This window comes from Panulirus ornatus, chromosome 52 (assembly GCF_036320965.1).
Source record: "Panulirus ornatus isolate Po-2019 chromosome 52, ASM3632096v1, whole genome shotgun sequence".
Classification (NCBI taxonomy): Eukaryota; Metazoa; Arthropoda; class Malacostraca; order Decapoda; family Palinuridae; genus Panulirus; species Panulirus ornatus.
The window spans coordinates 15,356,968-15,378,092 of NC_092275.1; the positions used below are offsets into that span (position 1 = coordinate 15,356,968).

Sequence of the window (21,125 nt, forward strand, 5' to 3'; positions counted from 1 at the left end):
TATTTACTCAGTCAAAACATTTAGTGTATTTTGTTCTTAACTCTGTTAGTAGCATCCTTTTGGAGTTCAACACAATTCCAGTGCACTGCAGTATTAAACAACCCCATACACTTTCATGTTACAGTAATTTCATCACTGTACAGTATATTCTATGATACTTTCTTGCCTCAGGCTAAAGCTTAAGCCAGGAAAATGCATTTGAATGCTCTTTTTTCAAAAATACCACTTTTATGGATTAGGATACCAAGTACAGCTCATATTGACCCTCTGTTGAATTTTTAAAAGAGGTCATAGAAACATTTTACCATGTGAAACTGAATGAGGTGAAGCACATAAGTAAAATTTTCTTGTAAAATTTACCATAGGTGAAGAGATAACTTCATACTTGCACTGTCAAATAATGAGTATATAAATTAAAATCAGTATTTAGAGGAACCAAACAACGCAAACTAATGGAGCAAGGCAAAAACAATCCTCATGCTCCATTCCGATCCTTGAATTACACTAGGAAAATGCTCATGCAATGTACTGAATTTTCTGTTTGGTCTTAAAAAAGCCTAAATGTTATATTCTCTTTTAGTAGGACATTCTTGAGTGGTTAGGGGTTCTCTTCATGAGTTTAAAATACTCAAGCTATAATGATCACTTTGAAAGCCTCCATATCATTATTTTGATGTATGTCAGTTTCATAACCACAAACTATGTAAGTCAGGAAAAAAATCTAAGGGTACTTAGGAGTTTTTGCAAATAAACAAGATTTTATGCTCATAAATTCATGTTTTTTAATCAACTGTTATTTCAACAGGAAGTTGCAAGTACATCGATCTAAGCACAAAACTACCTGATACAAATATCTGCGTTAAGTGATACATATTACGAAAGAAGCTGCAGTACTAAGTGATTCAGTTGATACAAATATAAAGCTGCCTTGGTCTGATAAGCAGTCTTTTATGACCATTCCTGTATGTATCTCAGTCATTCATGCTCTAAAGTGATCCTGTGGTGCACTAGCTCTGCCAGAAACATAATTACACCTATGGCCATTCCTGACAAGGGAAAGGTAATTGTTAGTAGAAACCAGAATAAACGATAACGAGAAATACTTTGTACATGGTCTCTTATCTCTATACTGTATATTTATTATTATTATTATTGTGGTTTCAGAAGTGGTAGAGGATGTGTGGATCAGGTGTTTGCTTTGAAGAATGTATGTGAGAAATACTTAGAAAAGCAAATGGATTTGTATGTAGCATCTATGGATCTGGAGAAGGCATATGATAAGAGTTGATAGAGATGCTCTGTGGAAGGTATTAAGAATATATGGTGTGGGAGGAAAGTTGTTAGAAGCAGTGAAAAGGTTTTATCGAGGATGTAAGGCATGTGTACGTGTAGGAAGAGAGGAAAGTGACTGGTTCTCAGTGAATGTAGGTTTGCGGCAGGGGTGTGTGATGTCTCCATGGTTGTTTAATTTGTTTATAGATGGGGTTGTTAGGGAGGTAAATGCAAGAGTTTTGGAAAGAGGGGCAAGTATGAAGTCTGTTGGGGATGAGAGAGCTTGGGAAGTGAGTCAGTTGTTGTTCGCTGATGATACAGCGGTGGTGGCTGATTCATGTGAGAAACTGCAGAAGCTGGTGACTGAGTTTGGTAAAGTGTGTGAAAGAAGAAAGTTAAGAGTAAATGTGAATAAGAGCAAGGTTATTAGGTACAGTAGGGTTGAGGGTCAAGTATACCACATCATTCCAATTCACTCTATTCCTTGCACGCCTTTCACCCTCCTGCATGTTCAGGCCCCGATCACTCAAAATCTTTTTCACTCCATCTTTCCACCTCCAATTTGGTCTCCCACTTCTCCTCGTTCCCTCCACCTCTGACACATATATCCTCTTTGTCAATCTTTCCTCACTCATTCTCTCCATGTGACCAAACCATTTCAAAACACCCTCTTCTGCTCTCTCAACCACACTCTTTTTATTTCCACACATCTCTCTTACCTTATTATTATTTACTCGATCAAACCACCTCACACCACATATTGTCCTCAAACATCTCATTTCCAGCACATCCACCCTCCTGTGCACAACTCTATCCATAGCCCACGCCTCGCAACCATACAACATTGTTGGAACCACTATTCCTTCAAACATAGCCATTTTTGCTTTCGGAGATAATGTTCTCGACTTCCACACATTCTTCAAGGCTCCCAGAATTTTCGCCCCCTCCCCCACCCTATGATTCACTTCTGCTTCCATGGTTCCGTCCGCTGCCAAATCCACTCCCAGATATCTAAAACACTTCACTTCCTCCAGTTTTTCTCCATTCAATCTTACCTCCCAATTGACTTGACCCTCGACCCTCAACCCTACTGTACCTAATAACCTTGCTCTTATTCACATTTACTCTCAACTTACTTCTTTCACACACTTTACCAAACTCAGTCACCAGCTTCTGCAGTTTCTCACATGAATCAGCCACCAGCGCTGTATCATGAGCGAACAACAACTGACTCACTTCCCAAGCCCTTTCATCCACAACAGACTGCATACTTGCCCCTCTTTCCAAGACTCTTGCATTCACCTCCCTAACAACCCCATCCATAAACAAATTAAACAACCATGGAGACATCACACACCCCTGTCGCAAACCTATATTCACTGAGAACCAATCACTTTCCTCTCTTCCTACATGTACACATGCCTTACATCCTCGATAAAAACTTTTCACTGCTTCTAACAACTTGCCTCCCACACCATACATTCTTAATATCTTTCACAGAGCACCTCTATCAACTCTATCATATGCCTTCTCCAGATCCATAAATGCTACATACAAATCCATTTGCTTTTCTAAGTATTTCTCACATACTTTCTTCAAAGCGAACACCTGATCCACACATCCTCTACCACTTCTGAAACCACACTGCTCTTCCCCAATCTGATGCTCTGTACATGCCTTCACCCTCTCAATCAATACCCTCCCATATAATTTCCCAGGAATACTCAACAAACTTATACCTCTGTAATTTGAGCACTCAACTTTGTCCCCTCTGTCCACAAACGCACATATACATACCTATGCATCTCACCGTATACATATATATATACACACAGACATATATACCCATGTCCATAATTCATACTGTCTGCCCTTATTCATTCCCGTCGCCACCCCGCCACACATGAAATAACAACCCCCTACCCCCGCATGTGCGCGAGGTAGCGCTAGGAAAAGAGAACAAAGGCAACATTCGTTCACACTCAGTCTCCAGCTGTCATGTATAATGCACCGAAACCACAGCTCCCTTTCCGCATCCAGGCCCCACAGAACTTTCCATTGTTTACCCCAGACGATTCACATGCCGCCCTGGTTCAATCCATTGACAGCACGTCGACCCCGGTATACCACATCGTTCCAATTCATTCTATTCCTTGCATGCCATTCACCCTCCTGCATATTCAGGCCCCGATCACTCACAATCTTCTTACTCCATCTTTTCCACCTCCAATTTGGTCTCCCACTTCTCGTTCTCTCCACTTCTGACATAAATATCCTCTTTGTCAATCTTTCCTCACTCATTCTCTCCATGTGACCAAACCATTTCAAAACACCCTCTTCTGCTCTCTCAACCACACTCTTTTTATTAACACACATCTCTCTTACCCTTTCATTACTTATTCGATCAAACCACCTCACACCACATATTGTCCTCAAACATCTCATTTCCAGCACATCCACCCTCCTCCGCACAACTCTCTATAGCCCACGCCTCGTAACCATATAACATTGTTGGAACCACTAGTCCTTCAAATATACACATTTTTGCATTCCAAGATAACGTTCTCGACTTCCACACATTTTTCAACGCTCCCAGAACTTTCGCCCCCTCCCCCATCCTATGATTCACTTCCGTTTCCATGGTTCCATCCGCTGCCAAATCCACTCCCAGATATCTAAAATACTTCACTTCTTCCAGTTTTTCTCCATTCAAATTTACCTCCCAATTGACTCGTCCCCCAACCCTACTGTACCTAATAACCTTGCTCTTATTCACATTTACTCTCAGTTTTCTTCTTTCACACACTTTACCAAACTCAGTGACCAACTTCTGCAGTTTCTCACCCGAATCACCCATCAACGCTGTATCATCAGCGAACAACAACTGACTCACTTCCCAAGCTCTCTCATCCACAACAGGACTGCATACTTGCCCCTCTACACGCCCATATGTGTACAAATACATACATATATGCATATCAACATATATACATATACATGCACATACACAACCTTATATACGCAAGTACATTTTTATACTGTATATTCCAAAATATTAAGACTTTTTTACCCTCAAAATGTTGGGGAAAATATCAGAGTAAGAAATGAAAAAAATTATAGTACGCTGGATTTTTTAAAAAGTTACAACAATATAGGTGAAATACTTCTTAACAGTATATGTAATGCAGATAACAGGCCTTATCAACACAAAGGTATCTTTGAAAACGATGTAGCTGTCAAAACCTCCTAACTATGGTTGAAGATGGAGTACGGCACGAGACCTGTAGTGAACGTGCAGTACAAAACCGTTTTTTTTTTCTTGCCAAGTTGAGAGATCGCGGTTGGAATTATGAACAGAATTGTAAGGGCTTCGAATTCTACAAGTTGCTGAAGCCTGAACAAATATATACAGATAAAAAAGGTAATCTTAAAGGTCAAAGTCTGCACAGAGTTGCAGGCTATTCGAGGGGATATGGGGGGGGGAGTTCACGAAAATAAACGAGTAGATGATAAAAAAAAAAGCATATTTCTTGAAGGAGAAGAGTTGAAATGTAAAACATGTTAGAGCAATGATTACTGTGAACTGCTTCCAAGATAAAGCCACAGTCCTAATGGCAGCCATCTTTGCTGTTCCCTTTGTTGTCAGCTTCCCCTCCTGAATGAAGTAAACACACTGGAAATGTATTAACTTTATGACAATGTTACAACTGTGCACAAGATGACTTTCATGGACTTTTTTATTGTAATTAATCGATGTGTTCTCTCAATCTGGTAGAGATCCGTTCTGCAACACTTGTGGGTCATTATGTAGCAAAGAACGCTGCTAGTGAGAATCTTTCAGCCAGCGATAATACGTGCGATGCTGTCGGATGAGGTCCCTTTAGCTTAGTTTTAGCATCAGCATTAATAATGTAAGTTGCTGAGATAAGCTTGTTTTGAGAAAGCAAACGTCAGTGGCATTATTTTTCTTATTAATGTTGACCTGACCTAAATACGAAATTATGCAAATCCTCAGCAGTGGGTCAGAAGGGAACGATTACAGGTGGGGTTTAGGGTGATACGAGAAGGGAACGACTGCAGAGGGGATGGGGGCTGTGACCAGGAAACTTCATATTGTTAAAGATGGTTTGGCGACCTTTCATACGTTCACGTAACCTCACGCGTTCATTCAACATCACCATCAAAATATAATCCGTTTGAGCCAGCCTTTTCCCCTGCGTGCATCATACCCAATGACTAAACAAAACAAGTTAATAACCATGGAGCGAGTCGCACTTCTTGCACAGAGTCAAGATCTAAATATTCCAACACTCTTCATGCACATGATGAACTGCATCAATACATTCTTCAACGAGCAGTGGAATTACCCGCAGCATAAAGTGAGAAGATCCCCATGAAATCTTCAACGACCAGTGTGCGGAGAGCGGTGTACTGTTTACCCCCTTTCGGTGTCAAACACAGTGTTGCGTTCCCAATGCCCTCACTAAGGAACTTTTCTAAGATGCCAAATTCCTTCAACCTGTTGATCCTGTTGAAGAGCACTGAGAATGAACGGGACGTATTACAACGGTTTATAGCAACAGCTAAAATCAACAGCTTGGATATATGACAGTAAAGTGGAGTATAACTCCCTCTGCAAATGGTGGAACAGACAGACTCACAGTTTGTCGACAGTCGGCTTAAGTGTTGATCCTTTTGGGAAGCCCATACTGTAGGACACTGGCATATACCCGCCGCGGGAGACGGCGAAGCGACACCGCCCTTGCTGGAGGTATACGATACATGCCATCAAATAAGCACAAGCAGAATGTGTGCTTATAACAGCGACAAAAAATGTTAATACAGAGGCTGCTAATTCATAATTTGAGAGACTACCTACTGTATATTATATGAAACGCTCAGAATCATATATGAATTATATATAATTTTACACGAATTGTAAATTATCATTACAAAATTATTGTCTGTCAAGAAAGTAGGTTATGGAATCCTACTAGTTTCACATAATCAAAACATCAGCTTCACAATGAACTTAGTTATCGTACTGAAACAGGCACTACCATCTCGGAGGTACAGTAACTGTAGCTGCTTGTTGGGTTTTACGGCTATCGACCTATAAAATAAGTTTATTTTTCAAAGTAGCACCACCATACAGCAGAAAGATTAGCCACTGGCTAGGGAAAAACTAACATAACATGGACAAGTTGCCCCGTTTAACTGTTCAAAGCGCTGCCTGCCACCCAGAAGACATGCCCTAGTTATTTAAGCAACTATGACGTCATCATGGCCGTTAAAACCCAAACATATGATTTCTGGGTATATACAGGAACTACAGGCTGAGCCAACTATGTGACACGAGTGCGTTTACTGACTCGACTGCCTTGTCAGCAACAGGATATTACGGAGGACAGCAAGTGTCGCGCAGCTCAGCAGTGTTTAATTTTGGTCCCATGGGTACTGGACTCGCTTTCTGCTCTACATGAAGAGGTAAAGTTATAATGATGGCACCAGCATAATACAACTTAATAGTTGGGATGAAGGGAATGTAGACCAGTAAAACTTTAGAAAGTCGAGGTATGTGTCTATACTTGAAGCCATCTTACAGGAAGCCGAGCACACTGAGTGTAAAGTGAATAATCAAGAAGCAATGTAATGTGAAAAACCTGTCACCACTTCAGCCTGTATGAAGTTCAGGATATGTGACTGAACGACGATTTGTAAATGACCATCTCTTGAGAAGGGTAATAGATTTTACTGTTTAATTTACTGAGGATCGACTTAGTGAAAAGAACTGTGAGATTTTGGATTTTGAACCTTTCCTCAGAGATGTGTTCTGACTAACCTGAACATTAATGACACGTATAAACTATTCTAACAACTGTACTATACAAACGTACTTGTGAGAAGTCCTTTGATATCCTGTAGATTGAGGTGTAGCGATTGTATAATCCTAGAGATAAAAGAAGAGAAATTAATAAGCACCATACACACTTATCAACCTATCTATTACTATGTATTCTGTCTGTAGAAAAAGCAGTTCTTTGAAGCGTTTTATTAAACAGTTCAGCCGCATATCTTTCTTTACAGCTCGGTACTTTTAACCCAAGTGTATAGGGACACAACACCTTGATTACTTTTAACCACAGCACGCAGTGCTCGCCTTCGTACTTAGATGTCCAAGTGTCGTAATCGAGGGATTAAGTCGTAACAAGTACCCTGATCGTACTGAAAGGTGTAAAGTACTACATCAAGCATTGCCAAGAAGTGGGAGGTAAATAAGGAAAGACAACATCAAGCAATACACCAGGAAAAACAAAAAACTTGGTGTATAAAGCAGCACAAATAAGGCTACTGCGAGTATGTGAAAACGTCAACCCGATGGACTCTTGTGATGTTAGATTACAAAACTTAATATGTATATCTCATTATCAGTAAGCAGGCTTAATCTAGATTACACGTGACTATTTGTGATACTATTAACTCAAAAGGGAAGCACGTGAGCGGGATTATCATTAGAATCGAAAATCCCAGTTACCAGCGCCGAAAAAGGTGGAATCAGACGCAGTATTGGCAGCTTCGCGGCGCCAGAGCATAAAAACCACTTAAGTGGTGCCAGAAAGGGAGAGGCACCTGCGGTAGACCAGTGGTGCCAAGACTGGGGTCACGAGAAAAAAAAGGACAGGTGTGCAGGAATGGTGCGACGCAGGCACTGGAATTTCACTAGTGGTGCCAAAACTGTGATCCCACATTCGAGGGATACGCATTTTCACAGTGGTAACAGGAACATGGACGGTACGGCCCTCATGGTACGACGGTACGATCCTTGGGTACGATGGCCTGGGGCATTTCATCCGAGCCTTATGCGTCAGGTCATGTCATCATACTCAGAGGTCACATCCACGTGCTGGAGGATCAAGCCGTCATAGTCACAGGGGTCGTACCGACGTGCTCGAGGGTCGTACCGACGTGCTCAGGGGTCGTACCGACGTGCTCAAGGGTCGTACCGACGTGCTCGAGGGTCGTATCGACGTGCTCGAACGTCGTAACGACGTGCTCGAGGGTCGTTCCGACGTGCTCATCTTCAGTCTCACCTGCGTTGCCAGCCAGAGCTTTGGAGATAACGACGCTGGGTGTAGTTAACAAGCTAGCCTTGTGGGTCCACAGCTGACCCATGATGGAGCTTGGGTTCTCCTGGTAGGCTGCCTGTAACACACACACACACACACACACACACACACACACACACACACACACACACGTTTAAAACGGTATAAGGACAATATATCCCCCCCCACACCACATATGGATGATTTTGAAAAGAATCCATGACTGATCATGTGAAACACCTTTCCCCTTTAACTGAAACACAAGTGATTAATGACTTTAATGGAATGAACAGAGCAGGGCGCCGTAATTCATCTCAGACAAGTAAAACCCAGATAAAATATAACAGCGGCTGAGAAACATCAAGTCTATGTCAGTGAAGGCTGTAAGAAATAAGGCAATTCTCTCGCGTCAGACACGAGGTCACGTGTTGACAGTTACCTGGAAAAAGCTGTGGACGAGCGAGCCTTTCGCGATCAACCATGGAAACTCACGCTGCTGAGCAAGGTCTTCGAGGTTGTCGAAAGGAATGTCGACCTAAGGGAGAAGAGCGAGTGAAGGATGTGCATGTTCAACACAAGAGATGATTCCAAGGAAGGCAGCAGATCACCTGCCCCCCCACCCCCCTCTCCTATCACGTCTTTGACAAAGCAGAGGATATTCCAATGAGCAGTCTCCTAGTCTACACTTAAACCACTAATGGAAATGATTCGACCTTATCTCTCGTGGCAAAATGGTTTACATCAAACTTCCTTAACTTCTAAGTTCGTTTTCTAACATTATTTTCTTTACGAAGAGATATGTTCTGGTTGTAAGAGGACAGTATCAAGTTTGGGAGAACCTTACAACACGAATGTGGGACCCTAGAAGTGGTTTATTTCAGCCTTACTAAACTTAGTTTTACTGAGCAACTGTGGCGAGTCTGGCGAGTGCGTTGAGGTCGGTCACTAACTTTGGGCACGATGAGCATTGCCTTGAGGTTACCCTTGTAGACAGCGGCGAGGATGAAGGAGGCCAACATCCACACCGACACACACACCCGGACCCCACCACCCAGCCTCCGCAGGAACAACACTGGAGGGGCAGGACGAACAGAACTGTGACAGTAGAACGCTTCGAGCCCAACGGGTACAACCTTTGATTGACCTGACATTTGACCTGACCCTTAAGGAACAGCTCAAAGGCCAGGTCATCATACCTAAGGGTTATACCATTGGGTTCAAAGGCTAATCATATTCTTAAGTCTTTATCCTCAATAAATACCATAGTGTCAAAATGTAACATACTTGCCCCCTCATATGCCCGTCTCCCGGAAAATGATAAAGTCTATGCCTTAGCAAAACTTATGCTAAATAAAAAATAAAAGCTGTTGAACACAACACTTTCACAAACAGAAGCTTTAAACGTCCTAAACACAGAGGAAATACTGGATGTATCTGAAGCAGGTAGACATTAGTGGGTCCATTTTCTGCCACGATTTTAACTGTATCAAAGAAAACGTGTCAAGAGAAACAAGATTGGCAGACTACAAGAAATGGCCCAGCAGGACATACTCTCTCTCACAGTAAACACAGGGCAGGACACACTGCTTCTGCCTCACCTTGCCCTAAGATGATCATGAAGCCCCAGAGCCAGAACTCACGAACCGGTTTCGGTTGGCTGTTCGAAGCCCCGTGGGTTGGGGATGAGCTGACGCGGTCGTGACGACCGTGGACGCGAGCGACTGTTTTCGTGGGATTTGGTCTAAAGTCACGGAAGAGAGAAAAGAACACTGTAAAGTTGAGCACATCTACAAACCTTGTAGGTAACGACGCTACCAGGACAAAATATATTGCAATATATGACTATTCCTTCACTAAATACGTCAGATTAATATTCATGGGCTCAATGATCATGCCGTTGTGCTCAAGGATTAAAAACTAGAAGACGATACTGTTCATGACACCACTAAACACTGTAGCGTCGCCAGCCACAAGGTTTGTTCAAGACTAATACGATGCTGACAAGAACTTAAAGTTATCAATAAACTGAAGAGAGTTCAAGACTATAAACTGATGGAAATGTGGACTCAAAGAAAAACACAGGGTTAAAGTCAGGGAATGCTGGATTAACACTTTTGGAACACTGCTAAATGTTAGAAGAAATTATTAGACTGATGCTTTCGCAACTAACCAATTGTTCTCACAACATCAAATACCGTATAACGCAATGCAATTCTTTTTAGTTTTCATTTCAGTCGTGATTTACATGTAAAATTAGAGATTCAGTTATTAGGGATGAGGTGGAGGTTTGCGCTGCAATGTTACATTCATCACACAAGACTGTTAATATGTGTGGCATAGAGTGGTGAGGTGTGGTGTATACATAAAGACCGGAGGTGTAGACAAGCTGTAAGTGTGGTGTATACCAGTAAAGAGTGACGTAAGCAGGTGTAATACGATGAAGAAGATTTAGTTAAGGGTAGACAGATCTACTGTAGTGCACATATAATATAGTCAGACATGTTTGAGTGGAGTATACATAACAAATGGAGCGTATATATGACAGGTGCACAGCTGTGGGAATGGCGTAGGCAACTAACCTCTGAGGGGCGAGGGATTGCACCAGAAGCGTTACAAATGTCACCAGCACCAGAGCCAGCGCCAAGAGACTCCACACCTGCATCATAACACGGAACAACACGACATGCTAGAAGGTACACGGTAGTAAACACCCCTAACAAGCGACAAATAAAGAAGAGTTACTGCAGACAGCGTCAGATGGAAGCACTTTCCATCTGATTTCACTTTTTATTTTCGTTAGACAATCATAACTCCAGCAGAAGTATCAAATATTCACGGAGTGAATAACCTCACAGGTGATCTCGGAACACTGCAGGTGATAATCAAGTTCGTGTTATGTACAGATCGCGCCAACTGAAGGCGTTTCACGTGGCATTCCCTCGGTCCAAGTCCAGTGAAAATCCGTTGAATTAGTATACCATTACTGACACACTGCGTCCTGGGGTCTAACGAATACTGAATACCAGTATACACTGCTTAAACATTTGTCACAAATCCTTAAGGAATCAAAAAAACATACACGAAACACATACACCCACAAAATCGTAAAGAGCTTTCAAGAAAAAATATTTCTTACTATATATTGAGGCCCTACAAGCGTAGAACTCCCTCCCCGTACTGTACATATAAGAAATACCATACAGGAGATACGAAATGTCAAAATACCTCATCACCTTTTAACATTCTGACTCGAGCATTGACGGTTTAGCCACCAAGGAGTGAAGGAGGTAGTTACTTACGGAGGCAGTGAAGGGTTTGATGAAGCCTAAAAGATCGGGGGAGACCTCCTGGCGGGCGTAGAAGATGGTGTGGTCTATGGAGAGGATTGGAACGCTAAAGTCCGCCACTCTGGAGCGGTCCAGCGAGATAGCGAATGGCCCGAGAGCGAGGTCTACCTCCTGCGGTCACGTTCCAGTGTATACATACACTCAGGAGGGTTGGGGTGAGGGGACACGGCATGAAAGGAGGATATCTGCTGTTTAGCACAGGTCATGGCATTGCACTAAATACAAATAAAAGTTACCTTGATTATAGTTTAATCATGCAACGGATGTTTACATTTATGCAAATCAATGAAATGGATGAGTTACTATTTGTTGAACCCTATTCCACCTATTGCGAATATTTCATAAGAATGGCAGGTGGTGTAGGTTAGGTTAAGTTAGGTTTACTGGTTGCAAAATTTCTTTGCGTAAAACCATATGAATTTGAAAAGAAAGACAATGCCAACCCAGGACATCTAACCTAACTTAACCTAACGATACCTAACACCAACCTAACATTCCATCAAGTGATTACATGGAATAGAGTTCTACTAACTGTAACGAATCTATTCATGTGATTTTCGTCTCGTCACTAAACTTAACAACTATCAGATAAAGGAATCAAGACCAGAAAAGAAAGAGAAAGAAGCCGAGGAAACAGGGTTCTGCTGATATACTATGGAGGACCAACGGGACGGAGAAACAGTGGAAGCAAACAGGAGGAAGAGCAAGACTTGAGAAACAGGAGGAAGAGCAAGACTTGAGGAACAGGAGGAAGAGCAAGACTTGAGGAGCAGGAGGAAGAGCAAGACTTGGGGAACAGAAGACAATAGTGGATATAACGAGGGATGATTGCATGAAAACAAGAGAACAACAGAAAACCAATCTGAAATGAGGGAGAAAGACAATGAGATCTATGTAGAAGGAGGAAAGGAAATCACACTGGTTAAAGTGATGGAGCAATGGAAAGCGTATAGTTATGAAAGAAAAAGGAGGAGAGTTACGATTATATAGAAGGACCAAAAAAATAGCAGTGGTTATAGAGAAGGAGCAGCCAAGCATACTATCAGTCCCGACGCAATCAAAATAGTAACGGATATATACACAAATGTGGGAGAGAGAAAACAACAGAAGTTATAATTCAGGAGCGACAGATAATGATGAGTAGTGGAAAGAAAACATATAAAGTTAGAAAGAGAAGCAAAAGCTTCTTATAAAAGCGGGCGGTGTTGCACAGGTGCCAGAGCTTACCGTTCACGTGAACAGATGTGCGGCATCATGAAGGGGTGGGAGGGTGTGTGTCTTGTTCACCTCAGTATGTCGTACTTCTCTTACTTCTTAGGCAGTAGCCCTTTCCTCTCTCTCTCTCTCTCTCTCTCTCTCTCTCTCTCTCTCTCTCTCTCTCTCTCTCTCTCTCTCTCCCAGTGTGTGGAGGCAAAAGCGTTCGGTCTTACAAACTCTAACGCTGTCCCACTTGTCCTCTCCCTCTTCCTGTTTGGCAGGTGTTATTTCGTCCCTTACGCCCACGAGCTGGCTGAAATTGTCCCAACCCCAATAAGGCTTAGATCCACGGCAAGTGAGTGGCAGCCGCTTCTTACAGTTTGTGTGTGAGGACCAACCACACGAGGATTGACCATTATGATGCCTCCTCCCTTCCCCGTGCAGAGAAACTGCTGAATTCTCTTCCTTCTTTCGTCTTTCCCTCTCCCTAAAACCCTTCCACCTGAAAGACTAAGGTCTACAAACAACTAAGGGGCTCTCTATATTATTTTTTGCTTGCCTAGCACTCCCTAGTTTTCATTCCATCTAAGACAGTCACGATTACGGCATGTTTTCTCATAGTGCTACATCAATTACTAGAGGAAAAAAGCAACAGAAAAAGAAGTGATACCATTGAGGAAAAAAAGTCACTGAGGAGTGGGAAACAATGCAGTTTTGGACACAGAACAACAGGAATGGAAAGAAGAAAATGGTAACGATTACAGACAACGATGAAACTACAGCAGCAGACAAGAACAACGATGATAGAGAAGTGCGGACAGAAACGTAAAAGTTACGGAGAGAAAATGATTATAAGGGAAACACACACACACACACACACACACACACACACACACACACACACACACACACCATCACTCATAGCAAGATAGACACAACAATATACAGTGACACACTCGAGCACAGACGTGCGGTGTAACAGCTCACAGTCCCTTCAGCTGAACCCAGTTTAAAAAGCAGCAGACCAGCCGAACTACAGACCCGTGGGTCTGGTGGTACCGACCTTCCTCTGCATCATGCCCATCATGCCAAACCAGGAGCCGTTGGGGTACTCAGCCCCCCAGAACCCGTCTGAGGGCTCCGCGAACTCGTAGCTAGAGGGAAAGATGGGGGAGACGGATCAGGAATTATGAGGTGGGTAGCTCACAGCAGATGTTCCTACAACGTATACTTATGTGAAGTGGTTTATGATGTCGAGGTGATGTTTCAGGGTGATGTTGCTGCTCAAACATGTCATGGCGAGGCTAAGTTTAAGTGTGATGACATAATCATTTGTGTAATACCCGTCACGGTTTGTCTTAACCCCATGACTACAACGGTACGGCTCTGAAGCACGAAGGTACGACCCTTGACCCTAGAAGGTTTGGTATGGCCGTGTCTAAGGGTCGTACTGTCGTGCTCGAATGAATACTAAACATCGCATCATAAGATTTACTGAACTACAATTTCAACATTTCCATTCTACGCGTAATGGTTACCCCTCATGAACTGGTTTCTGACCTCAATTCCTTTAAATTTAGATTTTCAGATTTCTAATGTTTATTCTTAAGATGAAAAGGATCTTAGACTCTAGTACATGAAGGCCATTAATAACTGGTTACATAGGTGCTGATACGACGCCTTTTGAATACACAGTGTAGTCAGATGAAATAGAGAGAGTAGGTTAGGAGAACGGAATAACTAAAGGAGGTACATAAATCGCCTGGTATGTGCTTACAAAGACAAGGAGGGGAAAGGAATCTTGATGGGTCAAGCTTGTAATTTAGAAGAGCATTGCACACGAAGACATCTTACTACCAGACCACAGCAGGGACTCCGTCGAAGTATATTGGCTACTTCTACTGTAATACAAATAGTTCATACAATTCCCTAAAAGTGATGTACATTTCTTGTTCAGTTTCTGGGGGGATATTCTAGTGTGATAGCACTATGAATATGATAGTATATGACCCAAATTTTCTTTTACGTTACGAAAATGTCAGTCGGCGCAGGTTTGAAGAACTACTTGTTACACAGACGGAATGGACCAATGACAATAAAGTTCATATTGAAGCACGTTCACGCATGCGCCTCTGAAGTCAAAAAAAAGTCCATTGTACTTTTTTTACTTTCTTATTAGTCCCAAACATGACGAGCCAATTTCAGGAAATAGACGAGACGTATATTTTCACACAGTTTCATCAGATGGTTAATTGTTAATCATATCTTATGTTACTGGATTATATTGTTTGAACAGGTAAACAAAGAATTATTAGGATCTGAGTCTCACATATTCTGACCTTTCGGTGCCAGCATCACCAGGATGCAATATATATTTATGATTTTCATGTAAAGAACAACGCCGACCAGGGTTCGAATCCTGGACAAATCAGCCAGATCAAAGACAATCCCTCTGTACATTCATCTTCCCCTTTGCACTGATCGATAAATGGGTACCCAGCGTATGCTCGATATATCGTATCATATCATATATTATATATATATATATATATATATATATATACCCAACCCTTCCCCAGGGCCTGAGTCAGCTCCCAGCGGCGCTAGATACGACCACAGAAAATATAGCTGGATTTGTTTAGGAAGTGAGCGGCCGATACCACGGGGGGGAAGAAGGCAATAGGAGCTGTGGGAACAGGCTTAAAGAACAGACTCGATACTGCAACACAGCCAACGAGAAGATAAAAACATAAACAAAATAGCTTCGATAAGAAACGCGATGGATTTTGGGTTACAATGGCAGTCAGATGAAATAGAGAGAGTAGGTTAGGAGAACGGAATAACTAAAGGAGGTACATAAATCGCCTGGTATGTGCTTACAAAGACAAGGAGGGGAAAGGAATCTTGATGGGTCAAGCTTGTAATTTAGAAGAGCATTGCACACGAAGACATCTTACTACCAGACCACAGCAGGGACTCCGTCGAAGTATATTGGCTACTTCTACTGTAATACAAATAGTTCATACAATTCCCTAAAAGTGATGTACATTTCTTGTTCAGTTTCTGGGGGGATATTCTAGTGTGATAGCACTATGAATATGATAGTATATGACCCAAATTTTCTTTTACGTTACGAAAATGTCAGTCGGCGCAGGTTTGAAGAACTACTTGTTACACAGACGGAATGGACCAATGACAATAAAGTTCATATTGAAGCACGTTCACGCATGCGCCTCTGAAGTCAAAAAAAAGTCCATTGTACTTTTTTTACTTTCTTATTAGTCCCAAACATGACGAGCCAATTTCAGGAAATAGACGAGACGTATATTTTCACACAGTTTCATCAGATGGTTAATTGTTAATCATATCTTATGTTACTGGATTATATTGTTTGAACAGGTAAACAAAGAATTATTAGGATCTGAGTCTCACATATTCTGACCTTTCGGTGCCAGCATCACCAGGATGCAATATATATTTATGATTTTCATGTAAAGAACAACGCCGACCAGGGTTCGAATCCTGGACAAATCAGCCAGATCAAAGACAATCCCTCTGTACATTCATCTTCCCCTTTGCACTGATCGATAAATGGGTACCCAGCGTATGCTCGATATATCGTATCATATCATATATATACAGATAGATAGATAGATAGATAGATAGATAGATAGATAGATAGATAGATAGATAGATAGATAGATAGATAGATAGATAGATAGATAGATAGATAGATAGATAGATAGATAGATAGATAGATAGATAGATAGATAGATAGATAGATAGATAGATAGATAGATAGATAGATAGATAGATAGATAGATAGATAGATAGATAGATAGATAGATAGATAGATAGATAGATAGATAGATAGATAGATAGATAGATAGATAGATAGATAGATAGATAGAGAGAGAGAGAGAGTTGTGCCACTTAACCCACTGGAGAAAAACTAGTTCCTGAGATGTAAATGTGTGATGCTCTCTCCCCTTGTGTTGGTAACTGCGATGTGTTCTCCTACACTTACCGTGGCATACACGTACATCATCATAAAGTCGACGTCCATACATCAACACCCTGAGCACCTCGTGTACGACCCTTCGTTATTGGGCTTGGCCATTAACCTAATTCTCAAGGGTTAGGTCGAAGGCCAGGCCACCGCACTCAAGGATATTAACGTCGTGCTCATGGGTCGTACCGTCGTGCTCAAAGCTCGTATCGTAGTGCTTAATGGTCGTACCGTTGTAGTCAAGGGTCGTACCGTCGAGCTCAAAGGTCGTAATGTCGTGCTCAAGGCTCGTAAGGTGGTGTTCAAGGGTCGTACCGTCGTGCTCAAAGCTCGTATCGTAGTGCTTAATGGTCGTACCGTTGTAGTCAAGGGTCGTACCGTCGTGCTCAAAGCTCGTATCGTAGTGCTTAATGGTCGTACCGTTGTAGTCAAGGGTCGTACCGTCGAGCTCAAAGGTCGTAATGTCGTGCTCAAGGCTCGTAAGGTGGTGTTCAAGGGTCGTACCGTCGAGCTCAAAGGTCGTAATGTCGTGCTCAAGGCTCGTAAGGTGGTGTTCAAGGGTCGTACCGTCGAGCTCAAAGGTCGTAATGTCGTGCTCAAGGCTCGTAAGGTGGTGTTCAAGGGTCGTACCGTCGAGCTCAAAGGTCGTAATGTCGTGCTCAAGGCTCGTAAGGTGGTGTTCAAGGGTCGTACCGTCGAGCTCAAAGGTCGTAATGTCGTGCTCAAGGCTCGTAAGGTGGTGTTCAAGGGTCGTACCGTCGAGCTCAAAGGTCGTAATGTCGTGCTCAAGGCTCGTAAGGTGGTGTTCAAGGGTCGTACCGTCGAGCTCAAAGGTCGTAATGTCGTGCTCAAGGCTCGTAAGGTGGTGTTCAAGGGTCGTACCGTCGAGCTCAAAGGTCGTAATGTCGTGCTCAAGGCTCGTAAGGTGGTGTTCAAGGGTCGTACCGTCGTGCTCAAAGCTCGTATCGTAGTGCTTAATGGTCGTACCGTTGTAGTCAAGGGTCGTACCGTCGAGCTCAAAGGTCGTAATGTCGTGCTCAAGGCTCGTAAGGTGGTGTTCAAGGGTCGTACCGTCGTGCTTAAGTCTCACAAGGTAGTGCTCGAGGGTCGTACCGAAGTGCTCAAGGGTCGCACCATCGTGCCCATGGGTTGTACCGTCGTGCTAAAGAGGTTGATTTAATATCGACCGTTCAGAAGTAAGGTGTGGCTTATGTCTTTGTTTTCTAAACTTCCTGCTTCAGATTTACGGCTTCTCCTTTTCTGTTCTCTAACCCAAAACCCAAACCCCACAAAAACCCGGGAAAGACAGGGGGACCCCAAAGTTTTCCCCTTTATTTTCTGGACATCATCAGGGCGACGAGCTGTACATGATCAAACTTGGGTTATATATACACACAGGCAAGAAGGGACCTACAGCATCTGGGGTAAGTGACCTGAGTGTAACGTCTCGATGGACGGGAGAGAAGGTCACGTTGGGTCACCGCCTGACCTCAACACACTATTACAATTATTCAAAGCTTGCTTCATTTGCGGCTGTCTCTACATATGTATTTGTTTTAATGTTATCAGTTCTGTACATTCCTTCATGAAGGTTTAAAGATCTTACGTTTATGATAATACGAGATTCAATTATCAATCTTTTCCCTACATATTCATTCCACCATCTTATATACCTCTCTTCCCACAGCTTATGCACGCAACGCCTGTCTCTCAAAATGCATTCTTGAACTGCTTTTCCATCAATTTAACCTCGCTTTGTACAATATCACCTGATCCTCTTAGCTTTTTAGTGAACTTTTCTAAGAATTAAAGCTTAAAACACATTCTTCAACCACTCTACCTACCTATTTCACTTTTAAGTTGTTCATGATCTCCAAGCCAGCAAGTCACCAGCAACAATTCTTGTATTCAGGGAATGATTATCATATCAACTGTAATGAACAAGTAAGGCCATGGGAACTTCTCGTATTTCAGTGTGGTCACACACAACTTCACTGTTACTCGTAAGAAGCCACGGGAGTGACAAGAGAAACGATGTGGTATTAAGTTTATCATATAAATCTTGTTATATGACCCTAGACCATCATTCCCATGTTTCAAAATATACATCACGAGCAGCATTAATAAGGACATAACACCTGTTACATGACACTCTAACAACACGTAACAAAATGAAACAGTATCATTACGAGAGTACTCAAGTTATATATGCGTTAAATAGTTTTGGTAACGTTCATACCAACACATTTGTTACATAACTTACTGCCCTATGAACTGCAGTAGTATTGATTTCCAGAAAATAAATCAAAAGCATATATACACAAGGAACTCATAATAGTTTGACATCGGGCATTCGAATAAGCCCAGGTGTTCAGTACTTATATACTGACAATTCCAAGCACATCCGTCCATGTATCTAAACCAAAGACATTTTTTCGACGACCTACACACAACATTTGACAAACAAAAGTCTACGTATTCTTATACTGACTGATTTTGGAATATCATTATCTCGTCGAATACCAGTCTCAGGGAAGGTACGGCAAGTCGTTCAAAAGATGAGGCAACAACAACGTATTGGTTACCAACCGTCTCTTACCGGGGTTGGCTACCGGTGACCAACGGTATAAAGAACCAGCCATCCCATCCTGTAAGAGTTAACCCGGTCATGTCGGCACGTATTCCAAAGATAACGATAATCAGTGTACCGGTTGGGGATGTGTTACTATCAGAAGGTACTTTATGTAAACGCTGGTCTATGCTGGCAATGCCGCCGAGTCTGAGGTGTATGATATATAGACTTCCAAGAGCGTTCTTTTGTGAGTGGTTGTACTGTAATGGGTATGATTCAGTATACCGTTTGAAGTAAGTGAAGACAGTAGAGTCTGTGTTGCGTAAGACTAATTTTTCTCCCCTCTGTCGGTTCGGTTGGAGGTTGGATAAGAAACTGAGCTCAGGCCTGAATCGAATCTTAATTGTTATATATCTAAACACCTTTGCTGGTCCAGAGGTACGTTACTAATTTCGTTCGTTACATTTTCCAGATCTGATCCCGATTTTTTGATAACCATCATGAAAAAGAACATGAGTGAAAGACGAAAAGGTTAGATTCCTGGTGAAGTGTCTCTGGAAAGTAAAAAGATATATATTGGCAGTATCTGGTGACAGGAAGACTAACTGCCACAATAAAGAGGTTTAAGAGAGACTGGAGAGATTGGCATGTGTCGTTGTGTTTGGTGGAGGCTAAGTCAGATAAAGGGTCGTCATGTCTCACTGGTTGTGTAATGTCCGAGCTGATGGCGAAAGAGGATACTGACTTACAACATGTGTACAGGGATGGTTGTAAGTCTTAGGTTACTAACGGTGCATACTATCATCAATGGAGTGAAGCAACTACTTCTGTCTGTATCAAGGATTACATGGATAGTTAGAGCGTAGGTGATCATTGGATTATCTTCAATACCTGACGAATGTAAATAGTTTTGGACTGGTGGATGAAGTTTGACGCTGACGACCTCAATGTCCCTATATGCTCTCCCTAAATTAGGCTAGATCAAAACGTTTGGATAAATTACTTCCTCAGACATAATCAAAAATAAGAGGACGTGTCATTTGATATGAAGAACATACTCGTCAGATTTATATTGAAATCAGATTTCCCAGATTTATCGATCGGAATTTCCCAGACGAATCGTCTACCGTGCCCGAATCTTGACATGAAGCGAGTAACCAAGCCTTTAAGCGCCGTTCATACTCTGGAATCTTCATGCTGTTAACAAGCTGAGGGTGCGACTTGTGATAAATTTTCCTGCCCGGTCTGTCCGCAGTTCTCTTCCGACTCTCAGCATTTACAGACAGTGTGGTATTTTCCGATCCATTTCGGCCCATACCAACGGGGCGCCGAAATTATCCACTCCTTCGGAAGGAGAAATGGACGAGACGCTTAATATACATCTCATTCATCCTTTTTGTAACCTGTGACATCATGTTTAATAACTACATATATATCAACCAATATGTACTGTATCCTTTCCACCATTTACGCATTTTCTGGATGAAATCATCACGTATGAAGCTCTACAGACTGATTATTGTTGTTATGCAAATTTCGGGTGCTATCGACTCCACCTTGCTGCTTGTGTGACATCGCAAGTGAAAAGTCATCTTCCGCGAGGCTGTACCATCATCGTCTGC

At 42.3% G+C, this 21,125-nt stretch overlaps 1 protein-coding gene across 1 annotated transcript; it reads right to left on the reverse strand.

Moving 5' to 3' along the window:
• Window positions 1–178: 178 nt before the first annotated feature.
• LOC139764991 (glutamate receptor ionotropic, kainate 5-like) lies at window positions 179–20,819 on the reverse strand. Its single transcript, XM_071692044.1, has 14 exons — window positions 20,686–20,819; window positions 20,110–20,224; window positions 19,521–19,579; window positions 13,986–14,076; window positions 11,678–11,836; window positions 10,958–11,034; window positions 9,977–10,119; window positions 9,329–9,450; window positions 8,818–8,913; window positions 8,364–8,475; window positions 7,170–7,222; window positions 5,934–6,037; window positions 5,640–5,800; window positions 179–1,046 (listed from the first exon to the last, which is right to left on the reverse strand). Exons 1-14 carry the CDS (start codon window positions 20,817–20,819, stop codon window positions 976–978), a joined length of 1,497 nt encoding a protein of 498 aa, XP_071548145.1. The 3' UTR covers window positions 179–975.
• Between the last annotated feature and the right edge of the window lie 306 nt (window positions 20,820–21,125).

Bases quoted from the DNA above. Each gene is read 5' to 3' on its own strand.
- LOC139764991 (XM_071692044.1), bottom strand. From the start codon at position 20,819: ATGGGCCGAAATGGATCGGAAAATACCACACTGTCTGTAAATGCTGAG. The intron at 11,837-13,985 runs GTCGGTACCACC...ACGTGACCGCAG, and splicing joins TGGGCATGATGCAGAGGAAG to GAGGTAGACCTCGCTCTCGG. The intron at 7,223-8,363 runs GTGAGACTGAAG...TTTTATCTCTAG, and splicing joins AGCTCTGGCTGGCAACGCAG to GATTATACAATCGCTACACC.